This window comes from Hydra viridissima, unplaced genomic scaffold (genome assembly GCF_058129835.1).
Source record: "Hydra viridissima isolate aposymbiotic clone 2 unplaced genomic scaffold, HvirCarnegie_v1 scaffold_5, whole genome shotgun sequence".
Lineage (NCBI taxonomy): Eukaryota > Metazoa > Cnidaria > Hydrozoa > Anthoathecata > Hydridae > Hydra > Hydra viridissima.
This window is the reverse complement of record NW_028324304.1, coordinates 2,866,063-2,888,079: the sequence shown is the minus strand read 5'-3', so window position 1 is coordinate 2,888,079 and position 22,017 is coordinate 2,866,063. Positions and strand designations below refer to the sequence as shown.

General features: G+C 30.5%; 3 protein-coding genes across 14 annotated transcripts; 1 reads left to right on the top strand and 2 right to left on the bottom strand.

Annotated features, from left to right (window-relative positions):
- The first annotated feature begins 512 nt into the window (after window positions 1-512).
- LOC149887982 (signal recognition particle 9 kDa protein-like) lies at window positions 513-2,775 on the top strand. Its single transcript, XM_090087833.1, has 3 exons — window positions 513-725; window positions 2,216-2,284; window positions 2,448-2,775. Exons 1-3 carry the CDS (start codon window positions 654-656, stop codon window positions 2,535-2,537), a joined length of 231 nt encoding a protein of 76 aa, XP_089943959.1. The 5' UTR covers window positions 513-653; the 3' UTR covers window positions 2,538-2,775.
- Window positions 2,776-7,368: 4,593 nt separating this feature from the next.
- LOC145189437 (tubulin alpha-2/alpha-4 chain-like) lies at window positions 7,369-9,658 on the bottom strand. The gene is made up of 3 exons (XM_080066072.2): window positions 9,498-9,658; window positions 9,177-9,399; window positions 7,369-8,557 (listed from the first exon to the last, which is right to left on the bottom strand). Exons 1-3 carry the CDS (start codon window positions 9,498-9,500, stop codon window positions 7,425-7,427), a joined length of 1,359 nt encoding a protein of 452 aa, XP_079922198.2. The 5' UTR covers window positions 9,501-9,658; the 3' UTR covers window positions 7,369-7,424.
- Window positions 9,659-12,036: 2,378 nt separating this feature from the next.
- On the bottom strand, window positions 12,037-16,659 carry LOC145189550 (protein N-lysine methyltransferase METTL21D-like). Of its 12 annotated transcripts, XR_016452601.1 has the most exons (8): window positions 15,957-16,646; window positions 15,705-15,815; window positions 15,282-15,351; window positions 14,388-14,504; window positions 13,921-14,119; window positions 13,685-13,719; window positions 13,478-13,516; window positions 12,037-12,436 (listed from the first exon to the last, which is right to left on the bottom strand). XR_016452601.1 is itself a non-coding variant. In XM_090087869.1 (5 exons), the coding sequence occupies exons 1-5, from the start codon at window positions 16,181-16,183 to the stop codon at window positions 12,314-12,316; spliced, it is 648 nt and encodes a 215-aa protein (XP_089943995.1). In that variant the 5' UTR covers window positions 16,184-16,653; the 3' UTR covers window positions 12,037-12,313. The 12 variants fall into 12 exon arrangements, 7 of the variants coding, with proteins under 7 accessions (XP_089943995.1, XP_089943997.1, XP_089943999.1 ...); XR_016452602.1 differs by lacking the exons at window positions 13,478-13,516; window positions 13,685-13,719; window positions 13,921-14,119 and having other exon boundaries at window positions 14,388-14,641; window positions 15,957-16,657; XR_016452605.1 differs by lacking the exons at window positions 13,478-13,516; window positions 13,685-13,719; window positions 13,921-14,119 and having other exon boundaries at window positions 14,388-14,641; window positions 15,733-15,815; window positions 15,957-16,651.
- Between the last annotated feature and the right edge of the window lie 5,358 nt (window positions 16,660-22,017).

The following is a 22,017-nucleotide window of genomic DNA, read 5'->3' as shown; positions in this document are numbered from 1 at the left end:
ATTTAGTAATTAACAGTTAAAAACCTAGTTCTTTTAAGTCTAGGAAATTTAAAAAACATTAAAAACTAAATGACAGTAAAAATCCCATTAAATTTGTACTGTCATTTTGAGATTTTTGAGACTGGTCCAGGATTGAAGCTGTAATCTTAGCTGATGGTGGTCACATTGATTAAATATTGTTTTAGCTTTGTTACTAAGAAAAATTTCGAAATGTTAAAAAACTGATTTTTTTTTTCATTTGTTCGAACTTTTTTGAGTGACAATTTTTGTAAAACTTTGACTGCAAATGAAGGAAGCAAGATAAAAACTTAGCAAATTTGCTGTAATAATCCCTTAAAAAACTTTGATTTTAACTTTTCTAACAACCGAGTTGATTATAACAAGAAATAAAACAGCGTTAACTAAATAATTTTAGCGTCTATAAAATTATGCTTGTTTAAGTTGATAACGAGCAAATCAAAACAACTTAAAAATATTCCGTAACGGTCGGAAATTCTTAAACTTTTGCCACTCGTATACCGGTTTTTCCAACACAACGTAGCCATCTGATCAATTAAAGTCAGTGTGATTTGGAATATTCGTAATATATCTAGACGAGACTGATTTAGAAAAACTGAGGCATAATATTTAATCTGGTTCAAACATTAAAAAATATGGTTTACATTGAGACATGGGACGAGTTTGCAAAAGCTGCTGAACAGTTGCACCTAGCTAATCCTAAAAAAGTATACCACTTTATAAATAGTTATACATAGCTGTTTGACGCTAGGTTTCTGTATTTCAACGCCAAGTTAAGATACATACGCTTCGTTTTGTTGTAAGCCTCTTTTCTGAAGTGTGAAGACTAGTATTAATGTATCTAATTTAATTTTCATGGGACTGTTTAGTCATAACTTAGTTGAACTTCCTAAAAAACTTTACTGTTTTTTTAAATTTATTGATGCGACTTCTACTTTTGGTTTCATATCTAATAATATTTTTTTCCAAATGTAATATACATACCAATAAAATTTGTTTCAATTTCCATATCTCTGATTGAAATTTAAAATGCGTCTACGTTTCTTCTTACATATCTTTAGTTAGTTTAAGCTGTTTTTATATGTATTACCTATTGTTTTCAAATGAACAAAGTAAATGAAACTATGCTAAAATTTTTTTTTTTAAATATATGTTAACCAGTTTTTTGCCTCTAATAAAATGTTTGCTAAATGATAAAATATTTTTAAAATTCTTTTGAAATCCAGCTGGTATTTGTAGAATATAGTCTGTGTTTTTCTCATAAAGTTTGCAATAAGTGTTGATAACTATTTAAACATGCTTTTCAGATCATTATAAGCAGTAAAAATATTTTTAGTCATTTATAAAATTTTTTTTTTTTTCTTATTCTTTAAAATAAAAAGCACAGATTTTTGTTTATTTATTTTTTCATTTGTTTATCAAGTTGTCTATCACATTTCAGTCCATCAGTTAGATGCAAAAATGAATTCAGCCAACTGACTCTTTATTGTTAAAAATCACAGAAACCATAAATATTTTGATTGACTTCCTGCAATCTCTATGTTACTATATTGTCTCTAATTTTTTGATCTCACAGATAAATACAACTGGATTAAAATTTGGAGAATTGAGCCAGCCGATCAAGAACTTCTTTAATGTTTTCTAGCAAAAATTGCTTAATATTTCATGTAGTGTGCTTTGGGTCATTATCATGCTGGAAAACTAGATAGGATTAAATGTTCAATTGCGCTTAATAGAATTTATTTCAGGTTGATTTTGTAGACTTGTTGGTTCTTTTTTCAATTGATAAAAACTTTTTTTCATATGAAGCGAGAATATATATCATCACAATACTCCCTCTATATTTTACTGTTGCTGTAAAAATTTTCAGTTTAAGGGCTGTATAAGATGTTGAAAAATATACTTCTTACTTGATTTCATCTAACCAACTTTATTCCAAAATTATTGTGGTTTATTTATATGATGTTTAGCATGATTCTATAACTAAAATTTAACTACTGTGATAACTACTTTTTTTCAGTACATTTTAAACAGCTTGTTTTGATATTTGGACATCAAGATAAACTAGTGTTGAAGCTAAATGATTATTATAATAGTTCTCTTAAAATTTATTTAGAAAAAACATATTTACATATAGATAAATTCTGCACTTTTGCACTGGTATATACAGTGCTTATGAAATTTTTTTTTTTTTTAGACTCGATTCACTATAAAATATCGAAATTGTGAAGGAAAATTAGTTGTAAAGATGACAGATGATGTTGTGGTATGTATAATAATTATATTTATATATTTTTGAAATTACATTATTAATACATACATGCAATAGTTTTACATATGCATATGCATATATATGTATATAAAATATATATACACACATGTTTATGTATGTCTATAAATATATATATACATTTTTTTTGTTTCTCTAGATTTTAAAATACAGAACTGAACAAGCACAAGATGTTAAAAAACTTGAAAAACTTAATAATATTTTAATGAGGCATATGACTGCAAAATAATAAGTTTTATACAAACAGTTAATGTATGAAAATTGTAAAAATGTGCAAGTAGGCCGAATATCATTTTAAGAAAACAAGGTGCACCAAAATCGTTGGTGTTGTAAATAATACCTACAAACCAAAACAGTTTTGGGCTACAGTAAAGGATTTTCTTTTTGAATGTCAACTTGGGATAGTACAGCGGGATTATGGAATTGTAATGCGGTAGCTATTCTGGAAAAAATCTCTGCAATTTCAATTTTTTCTCGTTACTTTTTTTTTCTCAATTTTTTAGTTAAAGTTACACAACTAAAAGTCGTTTCTTGTTACTAAACTTCATATATCTGTTGAGAATGCAAAAAAGAGATTTTTCAAAAAGATTTGAGGTGTGGCAAATCTGATATTTAACAAATATTTTTCTCTACTATGTGAATACACATTTTGTAGACATAACAACCTCTTCAATAATATTTCTCTTCAAAAATCTTTATGCAAGAGGATCTTCTGGCATTTTTATTTAGATCCACATTGCGTATTGTCATTAAAAAAAAGACGAGTTGGTTTGCGTGTCAAACGTAATTGCAACTTTAGCTAAGCTATTACTTGTTTTAAATTGCAGAAAAGACTTATGTGAATAAATTGATTAAGTAATACAATTGACAATACTAATGAACGGGTAGTCTGCGAGCCCAGGCACGTCCAGTGGCCTGTGCGACGCAGTATGGTCCCTTAAAATTCGCACTAATTTTTGAAAATGATAGGTCGTAAAAATATGTAAACAAGAAAGTTCTTTCGGCTGTTATTTATTTCGTGTCATTTTTACATGAATTTCAAATATAAAGTTTAATGAGTACACCATTGACCTTGATTACAGCCTCAATTCTGGACCTTAACTTCTATCATGTTGCGAGCCCCGTCATACACTTGATCTCGATAATCATCTAGACTTAGGTAACATTTGAGCAAGGTTCCTTTCATTTCCTTAATTACGGGTTCACTTCTGTTGTTGTCAATCTTATAAAATATAATCAACATTTAAATGATCATCTTATCGTTCTAATACAAAAAGAAACCTACCCAATGGTACTAATATCAGTTCTCAGTCTCCTATAACAAGAAAGAACATATTTTTACCTATAACAACAAAGAAAGGACTTATTTTTGCCTATTTTTTGTAGGGTCCTCGAACCCTATAAAAAAATAATTCCCGAACGGTGCTGTTGGGTATTCTATGAAAAAGGTTCATTTTGTTAAAAAACAATTGATATTTCTAAAAAAATTATCTAAGTGGAATACAACCGTAATTATCGCAATAATTACATTTTCACCTAGCCTTTTGGCAGTTAAACAAAAATTGATATATTTCCCCATGCTATTCACGCAATCCGGTTAGCAAAATTACTGTATATCACCCTTAATTTTAAATGATTGGTTGTTACGAAAAATTCAACGTAAGCAAAAACCAGCAAAAGCGATCGTAAAGCATTATTGCGTATTTTCAGAATTGTTTCCTTTTCAGTTTCTTGAAATGATGTTAGAAAGGTTGCAATTTTAAAACTTTGAAATAAAAATCGGACGAGCGTAAAACATTTCGAAAATATTTGCTAGGCATTTAAGTGCTCAGTCATCACATTGCCTTGACGATGTTGAAACTGAAAACGAAGAAAGAAGTGAACGTGAAAAAGAAAATTCAAAAATATCTTCAGAGCGAGATGATCTGCTTCCCCATGAAAGCGAAGCCGAAAAACCAGGTAATATATTGCCAATTAGTTTAATTTCTTTGTTTAGTGCCTGTAAATTTTATACAGGGTGCTATTGCCTTCAAGGATTGTTTAAAGTTGTAAAGAATTCCAGACAAGTTGTCTACCTAGCTACCAACTACTTGGATCCTTGTTACAAGAGTGAGTGAATAATCATTTTAAAAAATTATTAGTCAAAGATCCACTGACTGTAGTCTACTTATGTGCAAGTTCCCAATCCACCATTAGACGTGCTAATTAAAACGGGTCAGAAACCAAAAGCTCTTAATCAAATCTAAATGAGGAGCCGGATAATGACATCTAGGAAGCTCCTATTGATGTACTTAACGTTATGGACATATATGCCATTGAAGAAGACAAAGAATTTGTCAAAAGTGATTTTTTAAACATTGTTTCAAATTTCTCTCAACTTATTTCATGCTAAGAAATTCATGAAAACAAACAGTACATCTCCAAATTTTAAATGTTTACTTTTTAATCAGTGTAAAAATTCAAAGGTGAAAATGCTATATTTGCCAGTGTTTTATTTCTATGATGGCTAAGGCAACTAATGTTTTAGTTAACTTTTGGTACCAAAACTGCATTTATTTTTGCATCATTAATCAAATTTTTCTTTAATTTACTCCTAGCTTAAATGAGTTTAGTTTAGTACCTTTTTTAAATTTTTAGTTTAATGCTAAAATTACCGAAAGCAACAACTCGTAGCTAATTTTTGAGACTATAAGCGATTTTTGTGTTTTTTGCAATTTTTAAAAATCTTTTACAATTTTTCGGGATCCTAACGATGATAAAGCCAAAAACCGAACGGGTTCGGGTATTAAACAATTCAACACTCAAACGGGTATCCCATAATTTATCTGTTTCGATTGCCTAGCTGTCGTTGCTCGATAACCCGTTCGATCATTGTTTCGGGTTATTGGACTATCGGGAAATTAACGGGTCTATACCCAAAAGGATTCGGGATCCGAAAAATATTTTGAAATTACTCGTTCGGCGGCCGAACGGGACCCGATGATATTCCCTAGTACGGACAAATGCCTGTGATACTTGAGCGCATTATTTTTGTAACAATTCTTCGTGACTCACGAACATCAGTCAACTACATGAGAAATGTGTTTTATAATACAGGGTTCAGGATATAAAATGTTAGTTTTTGTAAGCCTCTTGTTGTTAAAACTTATTTAATAAGTATGCAGGAAAAAATTGTATTGCAAATATAAATCACCACAAAACTATAACATTAATCCTATTAAGCAAGTGTTGGATGAGAAGGATTGAGAAGGAGAGGAGGATTTAATTATCCCAACTCATATTACCAATATGTATGTTAGTTTTAATGTAATTAGTTTGTCAATAAATTTTAAAATAAACGCATATGCAAATTTCTTGGTATTAAACATGATACTCAAAATAAAGAAAATTCTAGAACAGTTGAAAAGTTATAAGCTAATCCATATTTTCATAGCAGCTTTATTAATTTATTACTTTTTCAAGTTTATATCAATAAAAGCTGCACTAAATGCTTCTTAATTTGTTGAATAGCTTGAAAGTCTGATTGATTAGAACTGACTAAATGGACTTGTATTCTCTAAAAACGAAAATAAGAAACAATGCATTACTATTGAAAGCACAAAAAAAAGATCGTCTAAAAAGATCTTAGTTTATGGTATTTACAGTGACTTGCAAAAATATAAGATCATTTAGATTTTTTAGCGACAATTAAGTACTTAGTAGGGCAGGGCATCAAAACTTAATTCTAGGGATCGAAGCTTATTGTATCGAAGGGTAAGAGAAGATTCTAAAACTAGCTACCGAGACCTGTCAGCTTTTAGTAAAGGCAAAGGCTGGTTACGTTAGTGTTAGTTATAGCACAGTTAGATGGTGTCTTTATAAAAAAGGTATTGATTGTTATGCTGCTGCCAGAAAACCGCTTTTAAGGGTGACAGGTAGGATTAAAAGATATGTGGTGTGGTGTGGTATGGCGTGGTGTGTGGAAAGACTTCAATGGTCATAGAAGATTGGTCGAAGGCTGATTTTTAGTGATGAATCAAATTTTGAGGTGGTTAATCGTAAATTAAGATTAATTCGTTTAAATATTAGCTTCAGAGAAATTAGAAAAGATTTTGTGTATCAAGAGTACAAGGTGGTTCCGGCTCGATAGGTATATGGGGATGTATTTCTTATAAGGGGATAGGATTTCAAAATATTTATACATGGAGAACCAACCAGTAAAATTACAAAGAGACTTTGGAAAATAAGCTTTTATCTACTGCTTGATCATTTTTTGGAAGGCGTATATTGTTGGAAGGATTTTCCAACAGAACGGCGCAACGGCATATACTGCTAACTTGGTAAAAGAGTGGTTTCAAGGGCAACATGTTACTTTTCTACCCTCACAGAATCTTCTACCCTCACAGAATCACCAGATATAAACCTCGTTAAAAATATTTGTTCATTTACAAGAAATTATCAAGAGAGAACGAGGAAAAGTTTGCGCAATTAAAACTTGCAATGGAAAAAATTTGGAACGAAGTTCCAAAGAATTATAAATGCATCAGAATCTATGCGAAAACTTATTCTAGCCTGCGTAAAAGCTCGTGGTGATCATGCAAAATACTGAATTAAAGCTTGATCTTATATTTTTGATGTTTTTTTTTTTTTATAGTTTTTTTTGACCTGATTCTCTTTTTTAATTGATTTTGTTACTAAAATGATATTTAAATTTTTTTTTTTTTTATTTTGGTTACACAAGGTATTCCAAACATAAATTTTAAAAAAAAATCTCTCTCCTTTTTTTTTTTTTCTACTTTTTTAAAAAGTATGAAATAAATTTAAACAACTATTAAAAAATCTAAGTGACTTTATATTTTTAAAAGCCATTGTATTTTGTGGCCATAAAAAAAAAGAGTGGAAAGCTTAATTTTTCCTGGGATTCCATTGAACATTCCTTGTAGTTGATAAAAACACACCCATGTTAAATTTTAACTTGGATAGAATGAAGCACTTTGTGTAGCTTCGAATTTAAAGTAGATAAGAGTAACATTTTAAAACAAATTATCTAATCCAAAAGATTCAACAATAAAAAAGACAAATTTAAATAGATGACTTTTCAAATAATCATTACACTATCAATACTCATCTTCTTCTTTCAATACTCGTCTCCTCCTTCTTCTTCACCTTCACCTTCTACAGAGTCAACTCCGACTTCTTCATAATCTTTCTCCAAGGCAGCTAAATCCTCACGAGCTTCAGAGAACTCTCCTTCCTCCATACCCTCTCCAACATACCAATGAACAAAAGCACGCTTGGCATACATTAGATCAAACTTATGGTCAAGTCGTGCCCATGCCTCTGCAATGGCAGTAGTATTGCTCAACATACAGACGGCACGTTGAACCCTAGCAAGATCACCACCTGGTACAACAGTTGGTGGTTGATAGTTAATTCCAACTTTAAAACCGGTAGGACACCAGTCAACAAACTGAATTGTACGCTTTGTTTTGATTGTAGCAATAGCGGCATTAACATCTTTGGGAACAACATCACCACGATACAAAAGACAGCAAGCCATGTATTTTCCGTGACGAGGGTCGCATTTCACCATTTGATTGACAGGTTCAAAACAAGCATTGGTTATTTCTGCAACAGTGAGTTGCTCATGATAGGCTTTTTCAGCAGAGATGACTGGCGCATAGGTGGCTAGAGGGAAATGGATACGAGGATATGGCACCAAGTTAGTTTGGAACTCAGTTAAGTCTACATTCAAAGCACCATCAAATCTCAAGGAAGCAGTAATAGATGATACGATTTGACCAATCAACCTGTTTAAGTTGGTGTAGGTTGGTCGCTCAATGTCCAAATTGCGTCTGCAGATGTCATAGAGAGCTTCGTTGTCAACCATAAAAGCACAGTCAGAGTGTTCCAGAGTGGTATGTGTAGTTAGAACAGAGTTGTAAGGCTCAACTACAGCTGTAGATACTTGGGGAGCAGGGTAAACTGCAAACTCCAGCTTAGATTTCTTGCCATAGTCAACAGACAGTCGTTCCATGAGTAAGGAAGTAAACCCAGATCCTGTTCCTCCACCAAACGAATGAAAGATCAAAAATCCTTGAAGACCTGTGCATTGATCAGCAAGTTTTCGAATGCGATCCAACACTTGGTCAATCAGCTCTTTACCGACAGTGTAATGACCTCTAGCATAGTTGTTAGCAGCATCTTCTTTGCCGGTGACTAGTTGCTCAGGATGAAACAGTTGACGGTATGTTCCAGTACGGATTTCATCTTAAAATTAATATTAGTACCATAGTTTAATATAAAACACAACTTCATTCTAAATTTTACTAAAATAGCTATTACAGTAAATAGCAGCTTTCATGCTTTAGAAATGAAACGCCTGAATCTGATTGGAGGAAAAGATATTAGAAGATAAATTAAGTTCCAGTACGGATTTCATCTAAGTTGATAAATATATTTTAGTTTTCAAGATACATGAGAAAAAGCAAAAAGTTTGAATAAAATGTTTTTTCCAGTGACCAAAAAATGCGTAATTATTTTACGTCGCATCTTACTTTGTTGCATAAGTAAAGGGATTTTAAGAGTTAAATATGCTATAAAATATGTAATTTATTGCGGTCGTCACAAAACCGTAAAGCTAACTTAAAACTTCTGTTTAAAAAAATACCACACCCTAACCACGTGTTCAGCAGATAAAAAAAGAAAAGGAAAGAAAAGAAAAGAAAGGCTTTTCAAATTAAAGTAACTTAGAGTTAACAAAAATGACTTTTTATATATATTTTTTATTCTTTCTCTTTTTCGTTTAAACTAAAAGAAAAATCTCGAATAAAAATTTGAGACTTGATTTGTTTTGCTATTTATCAAAAATTAAAAAAAAATTATTTACCAACTACAGTTGGTTCCAAGTCAACAAACACTGCTCTTGGCACGTGTTTACCAGCACCAGTTTCACTGAAAAACGTGTTGAATGAATCATCCCCACCCCCGATGGATTTGTCACTTGGCATTTGGCCATCAGGTTGAATACCATGCTCTAGACAATATAGCTCCCAGCATGCGTTACCTATTTGGCAACCAGCTTGTCCAAGATGAACTGATATGCATTCACGCTAAACAAGAGTTTTTAAACGTTTGCGGCAAGATCAATAAAAGTCATGAAATTCTATTAAAAAACTAAACATAATCGAGTATAACAGTAATAATTTACCATTTTGGATTTTTTATTCAAACTAGCAATTGAAGTTTAAAATCTTGCAATTAAAAAAATTTGAAGTAAACTTTGCGAAGCAACGAAACGCTAGTTTTCTCCGATACGCCTTAAAAGACTGAAAAGGGTAACGAGAAAAAAAAGCTTTTATGCTTTTGAAATGAAACACTTGAATCTGATTGGAGGAAAAAATATTGGAAGATAAGTTATCCAATGAGATTTAAGTTTAATTATGAATGACTAAAACAGTTGCAGCTTGCTTTCACTGCCTTGTGCGAAAGAAATAAGTTTTCTCTGGAGATTCATAGCACAACGGAGAAGAAGCAGCAGCCGTGGGAACAGCTCTAAATACTTTTAAATATTAAATTCTCATTAATAAAACAAAAATTGTAAACTATTTTGGAAAAAGAAACCTATCAAAATATTTGCGTTTCCATGGCAGTATGTCAATTCGAAATTTTTCACCAAAAGCGTCGGTTAGATATTTTTGTTTTGTTTAAATTGGGAGGCGGGGAGGGTAGACGCAAGGCGATTAGTTTTTATCCGGGGTAAAATACCTTTTACCATGTCGCTCTAGTTGAGATTAAAAAGAAGAAATATGCGCAAAGTAAAGAAAAAAAAATCTAATAATTTGATTGATAAGAATGATAAATGATAATAGTTCTTATAATAAAAATATTTAACTACATAAAATAAAAAGTATTCACCGATTACAGTCTGACTAAAAAATAACTGGTTTTATTTGCTAATAACCTGACTTCATGTAAATTATTATCACGTGTAAGTGAAAAAAAGCAGAAAAGGGTTTTTCGTATGCTTACTTTTTAACAAAATGTGAGCCTAGATATGCTTATAAGCGTTAAACTAAAAAAAAAAAAAAAAAAAAATGTGAGACGCCTCTCGACGGTCCATTATAAACCATATCAGCTTAATAAATGCTTTTAGCAGTGAGAATAATTGAGAAAATAGCCAAAACCTTTTATTACCGGAGGTTTGAAGGTAAAATTATAAATAATTGAAAATTTGTATCGCGCAATGAACCCTGTCAGCTCACGCTTTTAGCAAATACTTTTTTTTTTTTGGTTTTTTTTGTTTCTACTTCAGGTATTCAAAGAAGAATTTGAACAAAGAGCGATTGTCGGTTTGAGCACCAATACTTTAACATTTCCAATAAAACATTCATTATAAATGAATTATTCATTCGAGTTAACGTTTATAAATTAAATAAGTAATTGTTTTTTTTTCACAAAGCATTTTGTATGATAAAAACAAAACAAAAAAAAAGAAAACTGATTTTAATAAAATCCTCCAAAACCATTGAAGCGATGATGTGGACTTTTTTTTAACCTTTTAAGGCGAGCCGCCACAAAAAAAAAAGACCTTTTGCAGTTTTTTCATTTTGAACTTGACAACATGAATATCCAGAAATCTTATTAAGTCAAGTCATGCGTTCGAATATGACATTTTTTATTCCTTGAGCATTTTTTACCGGTTGGCGGAAGTTCAACTCATCCGTTACTTTGGATATGAATTTTTTCTTACCATAACTATTTTTTTACATAGGTAGAAGTCAGCCTGGGGGATTGGGAACACAAAGTGGCCCGGGACCAGTTTTCTGATTTTTTTTTTTTTTGACTTTTTATTTCGATAATGTAATAAATTAAAAATTTTGCAATCATGAGACTTAAAACACTAATGTTTTATTTATTTATATAATTATATAGTTCACATAATACATTTATATAATATGACAGCCAATCGATGACATTCTCCAATTTATTTATGCAATTGGTGCATCATATGAAACTAAAATTGCTTCTTTTATTTTTATTGACATATTGGTATATCAATATTTTTAGAAAACGAAAGGATATCTACAGCTTTAAGACATTTTTGAGTATATTTGTGGCCTATTTATAGGTAGAAACATCTATCTCTTACCTTACATAAGATATATAATTGAATAATATATGTAATCAAATCACTGAGTCAGTTATCTCCACGTTTTACTATTCTGCAATATCTTTACGTAGATCGCCCCAAAAAACATGTTGGACTATCGGCCCAGCGGGACAAGTCCCGGCGTCCCTATAGACCAATCCGCCCCTGAAGCTTTAGCAAACACCTATACGCAAAAAATCTTAGATCTTTTTCTTTTTTTTCAGCTTGATTTTCAGACCCTAAAACCCGAGTTACATTCTGAAAAAAATGTTTAATTTTGTTTTTTTTTCCTCGCATCATTCGCATACATTGATTTATTTAATGTATAGATAAACCAAAAAATAAACAAGAAAAATTTTTCTTTTTTTAACTGGCCGAACAAACAAATCAATTTTTAAAAATGTCACTCCAATACCAACAAAATACTCGCCACCAGAATGAAACCGTATTAAGTTAAAATGTCTAAAAAAATCCTAATCTAATAAATAATTTTAAGCGAATGTAAACGCCGTAAAACACAACTGCCTTATTTTACTTAACTTGCAAATTTAATTTTTTTGTAATTTTAAAAAAATCCGGAAGCAAAACATAATGAAAATTGATAAATAGTTTTCCTTTAAAAAACAACAGGCTTTTTCTATACGAACAGCTAACATATAATTTCAGATTAATATCTATCAATCTAACGTCGCATCTTTCACGAATATTATCACCACTTTTCACAAGCACATTTGCTTTAATAAATACTACAATATAAGTTCCTGTAAAAATGTCTTGGCTAAAACAGGCATAAAACTGTTTCCTTTGGCAACCACAAACAGAAGTTTGAAAATGAAATTGAAGATTGAAACTCTGACGATGAATAGTAATCCATCTCATGAGGCTTTGATAATCTTTGATTTCATTGATAACTTAAATATATGAATATCTTCGCTATGAAACATTTCATCCTGCATATCATGAGGAACTTCTTCATACAAAAAGTACTGATCAGCAAGCTAAAAAAAATAAGCGAGATTACTTAATCCAATTCTCTACGCAGTCTCATGCTTGTGTGGAAATAGCCAAATAAAAGAAAATTAAGTCATGCACGTTTTCATTGATATTTTATATTATAAATATTTCATGCTAAAAACGTTAATGTTGGTATTTAATTTTACTCCAATTAATAAAATAAGGGATCGTTCACATATTAGCTAACTACTTTTTCCATTATTTCTAACTTCACACCCTCCCCTGTCAAAACCCTTCTCCTATATTACAAACAGCATTTCCAACAAGACATGCAACCCTATGTCCTTTGTTTTAATTTTTTTTTTAACTTACCTTTTAAATTAAACTTTACTTTATGTATGTATGTATGTATGTATGTATGTATGTATGTATGTATGTATGTATGTATGTATGTATGTATGTATGTATGTATGTATGTATGTATGTATGTATGTATGTATCTATGTATGTATGTATGTATGTATGCATGTATGTATGTATGTATGTATGTATGTATGTATGTATGTATGTATGTATGTATGTATGTATGTATGTATGTATGTATGTATGTATGTATGTATGTATGTATGTATGTATGTATGTATGTATGTATGTATGTATGTGTGTATGCATGTATGTGTGTATGCATGTATGTGTGTATGTACGTATGTAAATATTTCAATTATAATAAATATTCACATTAAAAATATTGAGTTTGTTTTATTAACACACTTTATCTTCAAATGTCAGACTAAGTATCTTGAATATTTAAAAGCTAACATAAAAGAAAAAGATAGCATTATGCTTTGTGACTTTCAAGAAAACTATGATCATGTTTCTAAATGAGAATCAGATAATTGGTGTAAAGCTTTGTATAGTGAGTTTAGACTTATGTTGGAATATTTTTTTGCAAATAGACATCCTCTCCAAGTTGTGCAAAATAAAAGTTTTGTTCAGGGAAAAAACACAGCTAAACACTGGCTTACTATTATGATGGTTTCACTACCACATGCCTGGTTTAAAAAAAAACAAACATCATATCTAACCTCCTCTCCTTGCCTCCAGAGATGATATTGAACCAATTCCTTTAATATTACAAAGAATATAAAAATAGAATGTAAAAAATTTTGAGCAAATGCAGAATTATGAATATTTTGTAAAGTATGATTCATTTTGGTGGAAAAAATTGCAGTTATTTGGAGGTCAGATTAGTTAAAGAAAAAGAGGAAAAACAAGAAAAATAAAATTCATACACCCACTTGGTCCACCCAAGTTGCTTGTTGGATACCTATCATAGTCATGTTAATATCTATAAGTATGCCTACCAATGAGATTGTTATTTTTTTATAAAGTTTGCACTGAAGATTTTAATACAATCATAAATTTTAATTTGAAATTTGAAATTCTGTATAATTTAAACTGTTTGTTTATTTTTATAAATAACAAATTTACTTGTAATTGTAAATAAACAAAAGTTATAAAAATTTACCTCACATGCCAACTTTTTGCAGGGGCTTGTAGCCATTATTTAGTTACAATTTTGCAAGAGCTTGTAGCTATTATTTAAATATATTTAGATTCCACTAGCCAAAATCAACCAAAAATTTTCTGTAGCCAATACACTGCACCATTCATTATATAAATAATGTAGTAATCAACTATTCCACGCTCAAGTATGCTGGTATACTCTAAAGTTTTTAAAATTTTAGAAGTGAGAGTTCAAAACCATCCAGAGTAATGAAGTTTTAAATTTTACTATCTTTCGTTTATTAATGTAAATTTTTGGTGTTATATATTAAATTGACTTTGCTATCACAGGTATCACCCATTCCCCTCTCCAATAATCATTTAAAATTATTCTAAAGCCTCCTTTAATTCGCATATGCAATGTGTGAATGATCCCTTAAAAAAATACTACAAGCAAATGCTGCAACTTTAAACAAACAAAAAACATACCAAAAAAAATTGTTCAACAAGTTGGGTTTTATGTTTAGTGTTTCGCTCTTCATATGATAAGTAGATGATAGTTTTTGATGAACAGAACTGAAGCATTGTATTTACCAACAATAATGACTAAATATAAGGAAAAAATTTTTTTTCTAAAGCAATATTTTATGCATTTTATGCTTAGTGTTTTGCTCTTCATATGATAAGCAGATGGTAGTTTTTGATGAACAGAACTGAAGAATTGTAGTTACCAACAATAACGACTAAATATAAGGGAAAAATATACGCAATATTTTACGCATTTTTGGAAATACATTTGGGAATAACTCAATATAAGTGTACATGTATTTAATATTTTTGGAAATAAATATAAGGGAATATAACTGCATGAAATATAAAATCCAATGGTTTTGCGTCGTTTCCAGATAAATAGATTTTTGTGGCGGGTTTTCATTACGTGAATGTGGTCTTAAAGACTTTTAAAAAAACAATTAAACTAAATATAAGGGAAAAATATACGCAATATTTTACGCATTTTTGGAAATACATTTGGGAATAACTCAATATAAGTGTATTTAATATTTTCAAGAGCAATTTGAACAATTCTTTTATTGCAATAGTAAGCAAATTTCTTTCAATAATTAAACAAGTATTTGCAGGAAATTGTTATATATACATCTATACAAAAATAATCAAAACTAAAACAGAGAAGCTTTATCTTTTAATTGTATTTTTAAAACTATTATAAGTAGATAGCAGTAAAATGCCAGGATCAAGTGTATTTTATCAAAAATGTAATAAACTAGTATACAGAATAATAAGCCAGTTTATAAACCAGTTATTTCAAACTTTTATTTTGATAAGAAATTAGAATCCAATAGTATTTAAAATCAAGTTACTTACATCTTCATAGTAGATACAATCAGACACCAAAATTATATCAGGAGGAGATTGATATTTAAGGTTACTTCCCCTAAAATAAAATTAAAAATTTGAAAATCAAGTTTTGGCATGTTCAAATACCATTCTATATTACAATATTTATATAATAAATTCATGAGACAACTGTGCAAAAATTATTAACATTTTTCACAAAAACCCTAATATTCTTATAGTCTTCTTAAGCTGCTTGAAAAAATTTTGGTTTTCTGCCTATCAAAATTTATGATTTACCCAGATAAAACTTAGAACTTTTAGAAAAATAGTTTGACTTTACATAACATCACATTAGTTAACCATTACTATGCATATTATGATATGCATATATATCAAATGCATATTATCATGAAAACACACTTACACACTCATAAAACTATATATGCATACCACTTTAAAACCATTGCAGAACATTCACCTTTTATTACACTTTTGTTGCACTGAATGTTTTTTTGAATTAAAGGGATTAAGTTCTCTAAATCTGTCAAAATTACATTCCCTCTAGAGAATAATAATAAAAAAAAGACAATAGGAAAAAATCATTTTTTTTATATATTAGCGTAAGCATATAGCAATTTATATTTCTAAATCTTTATTTCAGTGTTTCAGTTTACTCAAATTTTTTTAAAGCTAATGAAATACCCTAATGCTGCAGCTGTTAAACCAAGCAGACCAGTCCCACTTCCAAGTTCCAAAAAAAAGCTATCTTTAAAACTATGCATTTTTTTAAAATATGGCCCATCTATAAACTTTGCAAGTACTATTGCAGCATCCCAAACCACACATCCAACATCACCAACGAATGCTTGATTAACTATTAACTGCCCAAAAGAAAAATCCAAAACTCTCACTATATAGTCTTCACTCATTTTAATGATAAAATAACTGTAAACATCAGAAGTAGCTTTTATAAGTTAATGCATGTTGAGATATTTATGTATTTATCAATCATAATATCTAAGCAGCAACACAAAAATAATCTACAATCATTGTAAATTGCACCGTAAAATGTAATTACTGAAAAATAGAATCATAAGTGCCATTTTATAGCTCAGCATCATCAGAACCTTTTTAATTTTCCACAAAAATTCATAGAAAAAACGAACATATTTCCACATGCAATGTATGTATAATACATCGTATGGACGAATATGAAAACTTATTTATACAACTGCTATACAGAAAATACTTTTTTAAACAACTAGCAACTTTATGATCATTTTAAATTGGTCAACAATTAAGTTCTGTTTCTCAGAGTTTTGCGTATATTATTTTTGGAAAACTTTGCTTTAGCGTAATTCTAAGCCAAACATGGACCTATAAGAGATGGACGTGCAAACTTATTGTTTTACATCAAAGAGGCCGCAGAAATCAGCGAGCCATGCGAGTTTCTGACAAACTCTAAATTTTCACCTGTCAACTAGTGATCGACCGGAATTCGGTTCGGATCCGGTTTCCGGCCAAAATTACGACCGGAACCGAAATTCCGATTCCTGTTCCGGGTATATTTAAGATTTCGGTTCCGGCCGGATTTCCGGTTCAAAATGCTACCGAAAATATATATTATAAAGCTTTATTTAGCATAATACCGTTATGATCATTTTGATAAAAATGATTAAAAAAATTTTTAAAATAGTTGTTAAGCTTGAGAATTAATGTTAATAAAATTTGGCTTTGTTTGAAAACTAATTAATTTTCTTGTTTAAATTAACTTTAAATTAATATTCATATCTTGTAATGTTTTTATCGCTATTATTTGAGCTGAAGTTACACCATTCTGATTCTTACCAGCTCATTTTCTTAAACATATTGTCATGATCCAAATGGACAATTTTGAACCTCCTAAAGATGAATTTGGCTCCTGCAGCTCATCTTTTTCGCACATTGTAAAAGTTATTGCGCAACTTCGAACAGGGGAAAACGATTAATGTGCATTTTGACAATCCAAAAAATAATTTAGATGTTAAATGATTTTTTTGGATTGTCTAACTGCTTCTCTATGCCTTGGGTTTCGGAAAAACTTTAAAAAAAAATGTAAAATTTTAGTTATTTTTACTACATTAATTTTTGTTTAAATTAGAACTAACTTTTTAAAAATATATTACTTATTTTCGGTTCCGGTTTCGGTTCCTGTTCCGGTTTGGATTTATTCTCGGTTCCGGTTCTGGTTAGGAATATTTAGAATCTATTACCGGTTTGGTTCCGGTTCCGGCAAAATATTTTCCGGTCGATCACTACTGTCAACAAAAAAATCTATCAAAATGGCTGGCCACAGCTTTAAAACAGAAACTCTGATCACGTGGTATTAGTTTAAACTTTTATAGCATTTGTTTAACAAGATTGTTCAGAATAAAATAACTACTTCACGCGTTGACAAATTACTAAACAAATTACACCAAGGTAAAGGAAATTAGTTGTCGGCACGAACAAATTTTCATCATTTTTCCAAGCTAGACTAAATTCTTTAAAAGCGTGACAAAGTATTTTTTTTTCTTTATTTACATTCATTTTAAGTATAAGTTATTTATCCTTAACTGTATATATTTCTGTTGTTAAACATAAAAGTAGAAAATTCTATAATATTCATAAACTGGAAGTCTACAGCAATATAGTAGGTGGAGTAGTTCCCTGAACATGAAACCATTGTGCTCTAGGGAGCTACAAAACTAGTTGATATTTTGTATTATTTACTGTATCTCTAGTTATACATGTACTAAAGTAGTTAAGTAAATGATCTCAATTTCTATATTATCAACAGTGTTATTTTTCAATCGTAGTCTATACAGATTTTAAGATAGTCAAAGTTTGAGCACGATAGGAGCATACACAGTGTGGAACTTTCAGTACATAATTTGTGGCCAAAAATCGAAAACCTATGGTATTTTTTTTATTTATGCTATGATGACTTAGCCCTTGTCAAATTTTCATCCTTCTAACTAAGCTTCTAAATAAATTGTGAGAAACTTTAAGCACATTTTGAGAAAATCAAAAAAAACACCAAAATAACTAAATAAAAAAAGTATTAATTTTTATTATAAAACTTTAATATCACAGCTGATAATATCAAAATAACATAATAGTCTTATTATTAAACCTGAGTCAGAATTCTGAGTCAAAATTTTCAACTAAACTTTTGTCATCTTAAAATTTTTCGTCAATTTCGTCGAGGCCGTTAAAGATTTCAATATTTTCAGGGGTGATTTCACATTCACTTGCTGTGCCTGAATCATAGAAAATTAAAAAGTCTTTTTTATTACGTCAGGAGGTTCGATAGCAGTCGTATGTTTTTGTTAAAACCGGATTTCTCAGTTGATAGAGCTGATGAAATGGTCAGATGATAGTTTAGTCCGTACAAAAATGTCATTTAAATTCGCTCCCTTACTTATTTTACGAGCGTGGTGTTCACGATACTTCCTGTATAATTTATTTCTTGGCTTATCAGTTTCTTCACCCATTACTCCTAGTGGAACGGGGGAATGCAACAGAGTTTTTGTAGCATGTGCAAACACTTTTTTCCCTGAAGCTTGAACAATTAACCAAGAACAATACAAATTGAGAAACAATTTATAAATTTCTTCGCAATATGAATCCAACTTTTCTGTATTCATTTCTTGCTGCCAGTTTAATCGCGATCAATATATTTTTGAATTGAAGAATCGGGTCTTCTGGTATATTTAGAACTTTAGTTGATTTCTTTGGATCAGAGAAAGCTCTTCGACCAGCATTGCCTGTCGTACTAGTTCCAGCACCTCCAGCTCTTGAATGATCAACTTTAAATCCAAACTCTTTTTTAAAACCGTTTTTGGATTTGGAGCTTTCTCATATGTAGGAGAGCTTTTAATCCTTTCAGACTCTGCAAATCTTTAGTTTAATCCGGTATGATACATGGAGCAAGCGCTTTAAAAGCCTTATCCTTGCATGAAGAGGACAAGTACCATAGTACAACAGGGTCTGCTTTTACTTTGAATCTTTTATTGAATTAATTTGTGCTCATCATTAATTTTGGAGTAGCAAAGGAGAAATCAATGATTTCATATTTTCCATTTGGAAAATCAACATTGATTGGTTCTAAATCTTCCATTTCTTTTTCTACTTCAACTTTGGTTTTTAGAACCATATCCATAGAACCATAAATATCTCTAAAAATAGAAAAAAATGTGAAACTGAACTTTTCGCTGGAGTTAGATAACACGTCATAGATTCGATTGTGACGTAATATCTCTTAAACAAATTCTTAACAAAATTTTAAATGTCCAGCAAAGATGAAATTTAAGATGCTTTTCAATAAATTTCGATTTAACGAGTGAATTTGGAAATTCCGCAAAAGAGATTTTTGAAAGTAATTATTAGAAACTACATTTAACTGTGGTTCTAACTATATATATAGAGGTCTGGGAGAAGTTTTGTTCTTTACCGTAAAAATGGTTTTCTAAAAACAGGGTTTTTCTTATTCAAAGTGAATTTTGTAAAGCTCCATAGTCAAATATAGAAATTTTAAATGTGAACTTTTTTGATTCTTGACCACGTGATTTCACGCTGTGCGATGGGTGCTCAAAGTTACAAATAACACGTTTTTTGGGTTGAGTAGCAACGTTTTACGGCCGTATCTCCGGAAATCGCCATTTTTTTGTGATATATTTTAACGAAAAGTCATATTATTCTAATTAATTTACATTCTACATACATTTATTGCTTCTTCTAGTCAAACCAAACTATAACAGGCTCATCATCATTACATCATAACTTTTAGGTAAATTTAAATTTAAAGAGACCTTTATTTTATTTCTTTTTGTTTGTTATTTTTACATTTAATTTCCAAAACCAATAGTCTTTGTAATGTATACTTTAAATTTTTCAAAAATTTTTTATCATATTAAAATAAGATTTTTAAACAATGACTTCCTCCTCCGCCAAAAGAAGCAGAACCAAAGATAAAATTTTGATTGTAGGCTATCCGACTCACTAGATAACCGATTGTAAATTGCCCTCTAAATATCGTGTTTTGGTCACTTTATTCTACAATTTACGTACTATGAAGTTAAATCTCAGAGATTCAGCAAGAACTACCATACTAGAAGTAATTCTTTTTTGAGGAAACGTTCGGATTCCTACAAAGCATGAGAAGGATGCTATTACTAAATTAGAAAAACTTCACGCAGAGTGGAGAAAGGTTCAAAAAGATAAGAATAAACAACCGGAGCCGAAGAATAATATCAAATAGCTTGTCTTAGAGGTAGATGATATCTTTGATATCGCCCATCAAAGTGCCATGGTAAAATCGAAAGAAGACAAGGAAGGAGTCTCTTTTGAAACAAAGAGAAAAAGATTGGCCAGGCTTTATGCTTGGAGTTGATCTGAAGTTAGCTCGAGTTAAAGAAAGAAGAATACAAAAGGATTGTGCAAAAATGAACCATTTAACTCAAAAATAATGTTTATTTGGCATAGGTAAGATGGTATTTTCGCTTGAATATTGATCTTTTGCTAGGTTCGTTTACGTTCCTTGATTTTTATTGTTGTTTTTACAAAACCACTAACAAAACAAGATAACCAACGTAACTATTTTCATTATTAATTTATTCCTTTTCTTTCTCTTCTTTTGTTCATAAAGACTGATGATGAAGATGATGACGACAGTGATAAAGAGGATAACATATGCAATAAAAGTATCGAAGATAAGCTGCGAATGGACGTTTGTACTTCTCAAGAAACTAAGGAACTTCCTAGATCATTTCAAAGCAAAAGGATAAAATCTTGGGGAGATTTTAATCATGAAACTCTATTATTGGATTGGTGTAAGCTATCGGACACAAATGCCACACGAATACTCATAGCTACCGTAAATGTACTTGGGAAGAATCTGACAAGTTCAAAAATAGAAAAAATAGACGGAGAAGATTTTGGAACGAATTTATATATCAGAGAAAGAAGCTGTTGTAGCTCATCGGGACAGAAAACCTTTACCCGATCTTCTAAAGCCAGAGCAGAGAGAACAAATCGCTATTTTGATGTCTTATCGTGAAAATGAAAAAATGCTAGGAATTCTTGTAGCTGACAGAAACACTGGTGAAAAAGAAGTCGTGGCTACATGTAAGTGTCTCGAGGAACCATCCATACTATCAAGTCAACGGTTTGGACACTGCTGCATCAAACACAGAAAAGGCTAAAAGGGGCATGTAAAATTTTGGAATACATGTTGGGTAGAGAGCTGCTTTACCTAGCTTGCCGCCACCATATTCTTGAAGTCATGTTGAAGTCATGTTAAGAGATGATTTTGAATGAAGAGGAGTGAAATTAATTACTGACTTTCTCACCAAAGATGAGTACCAGAAACAATACATTTTACAAGTAGCACACAAATACCAAAAGCTCTACCTTGATATTTCTAAAAACACATTGAACAAACTTTTAGAATAGATTATTCATTACTTTCTCCCCCTTATCACAACGGTCAGCTTATTGTTCCCTGTCTTTTTAGCATAATTATTTAATAATTTAACATTTTTGCAGACAAACAAAGTAATTAATTATGCTGTTAAATAGTTGTTTATGTACGGAATGTCACTATAAATTTTGATATTACATATCTTATATAATATTAAGTAATATTTGTTTTCAACGAATAAACTTTCCAACACATAAAAAGTGATAAAATAGACAACTAATAATTAATTACGATAAAGCGACAGATTACCTTATTTTTTTG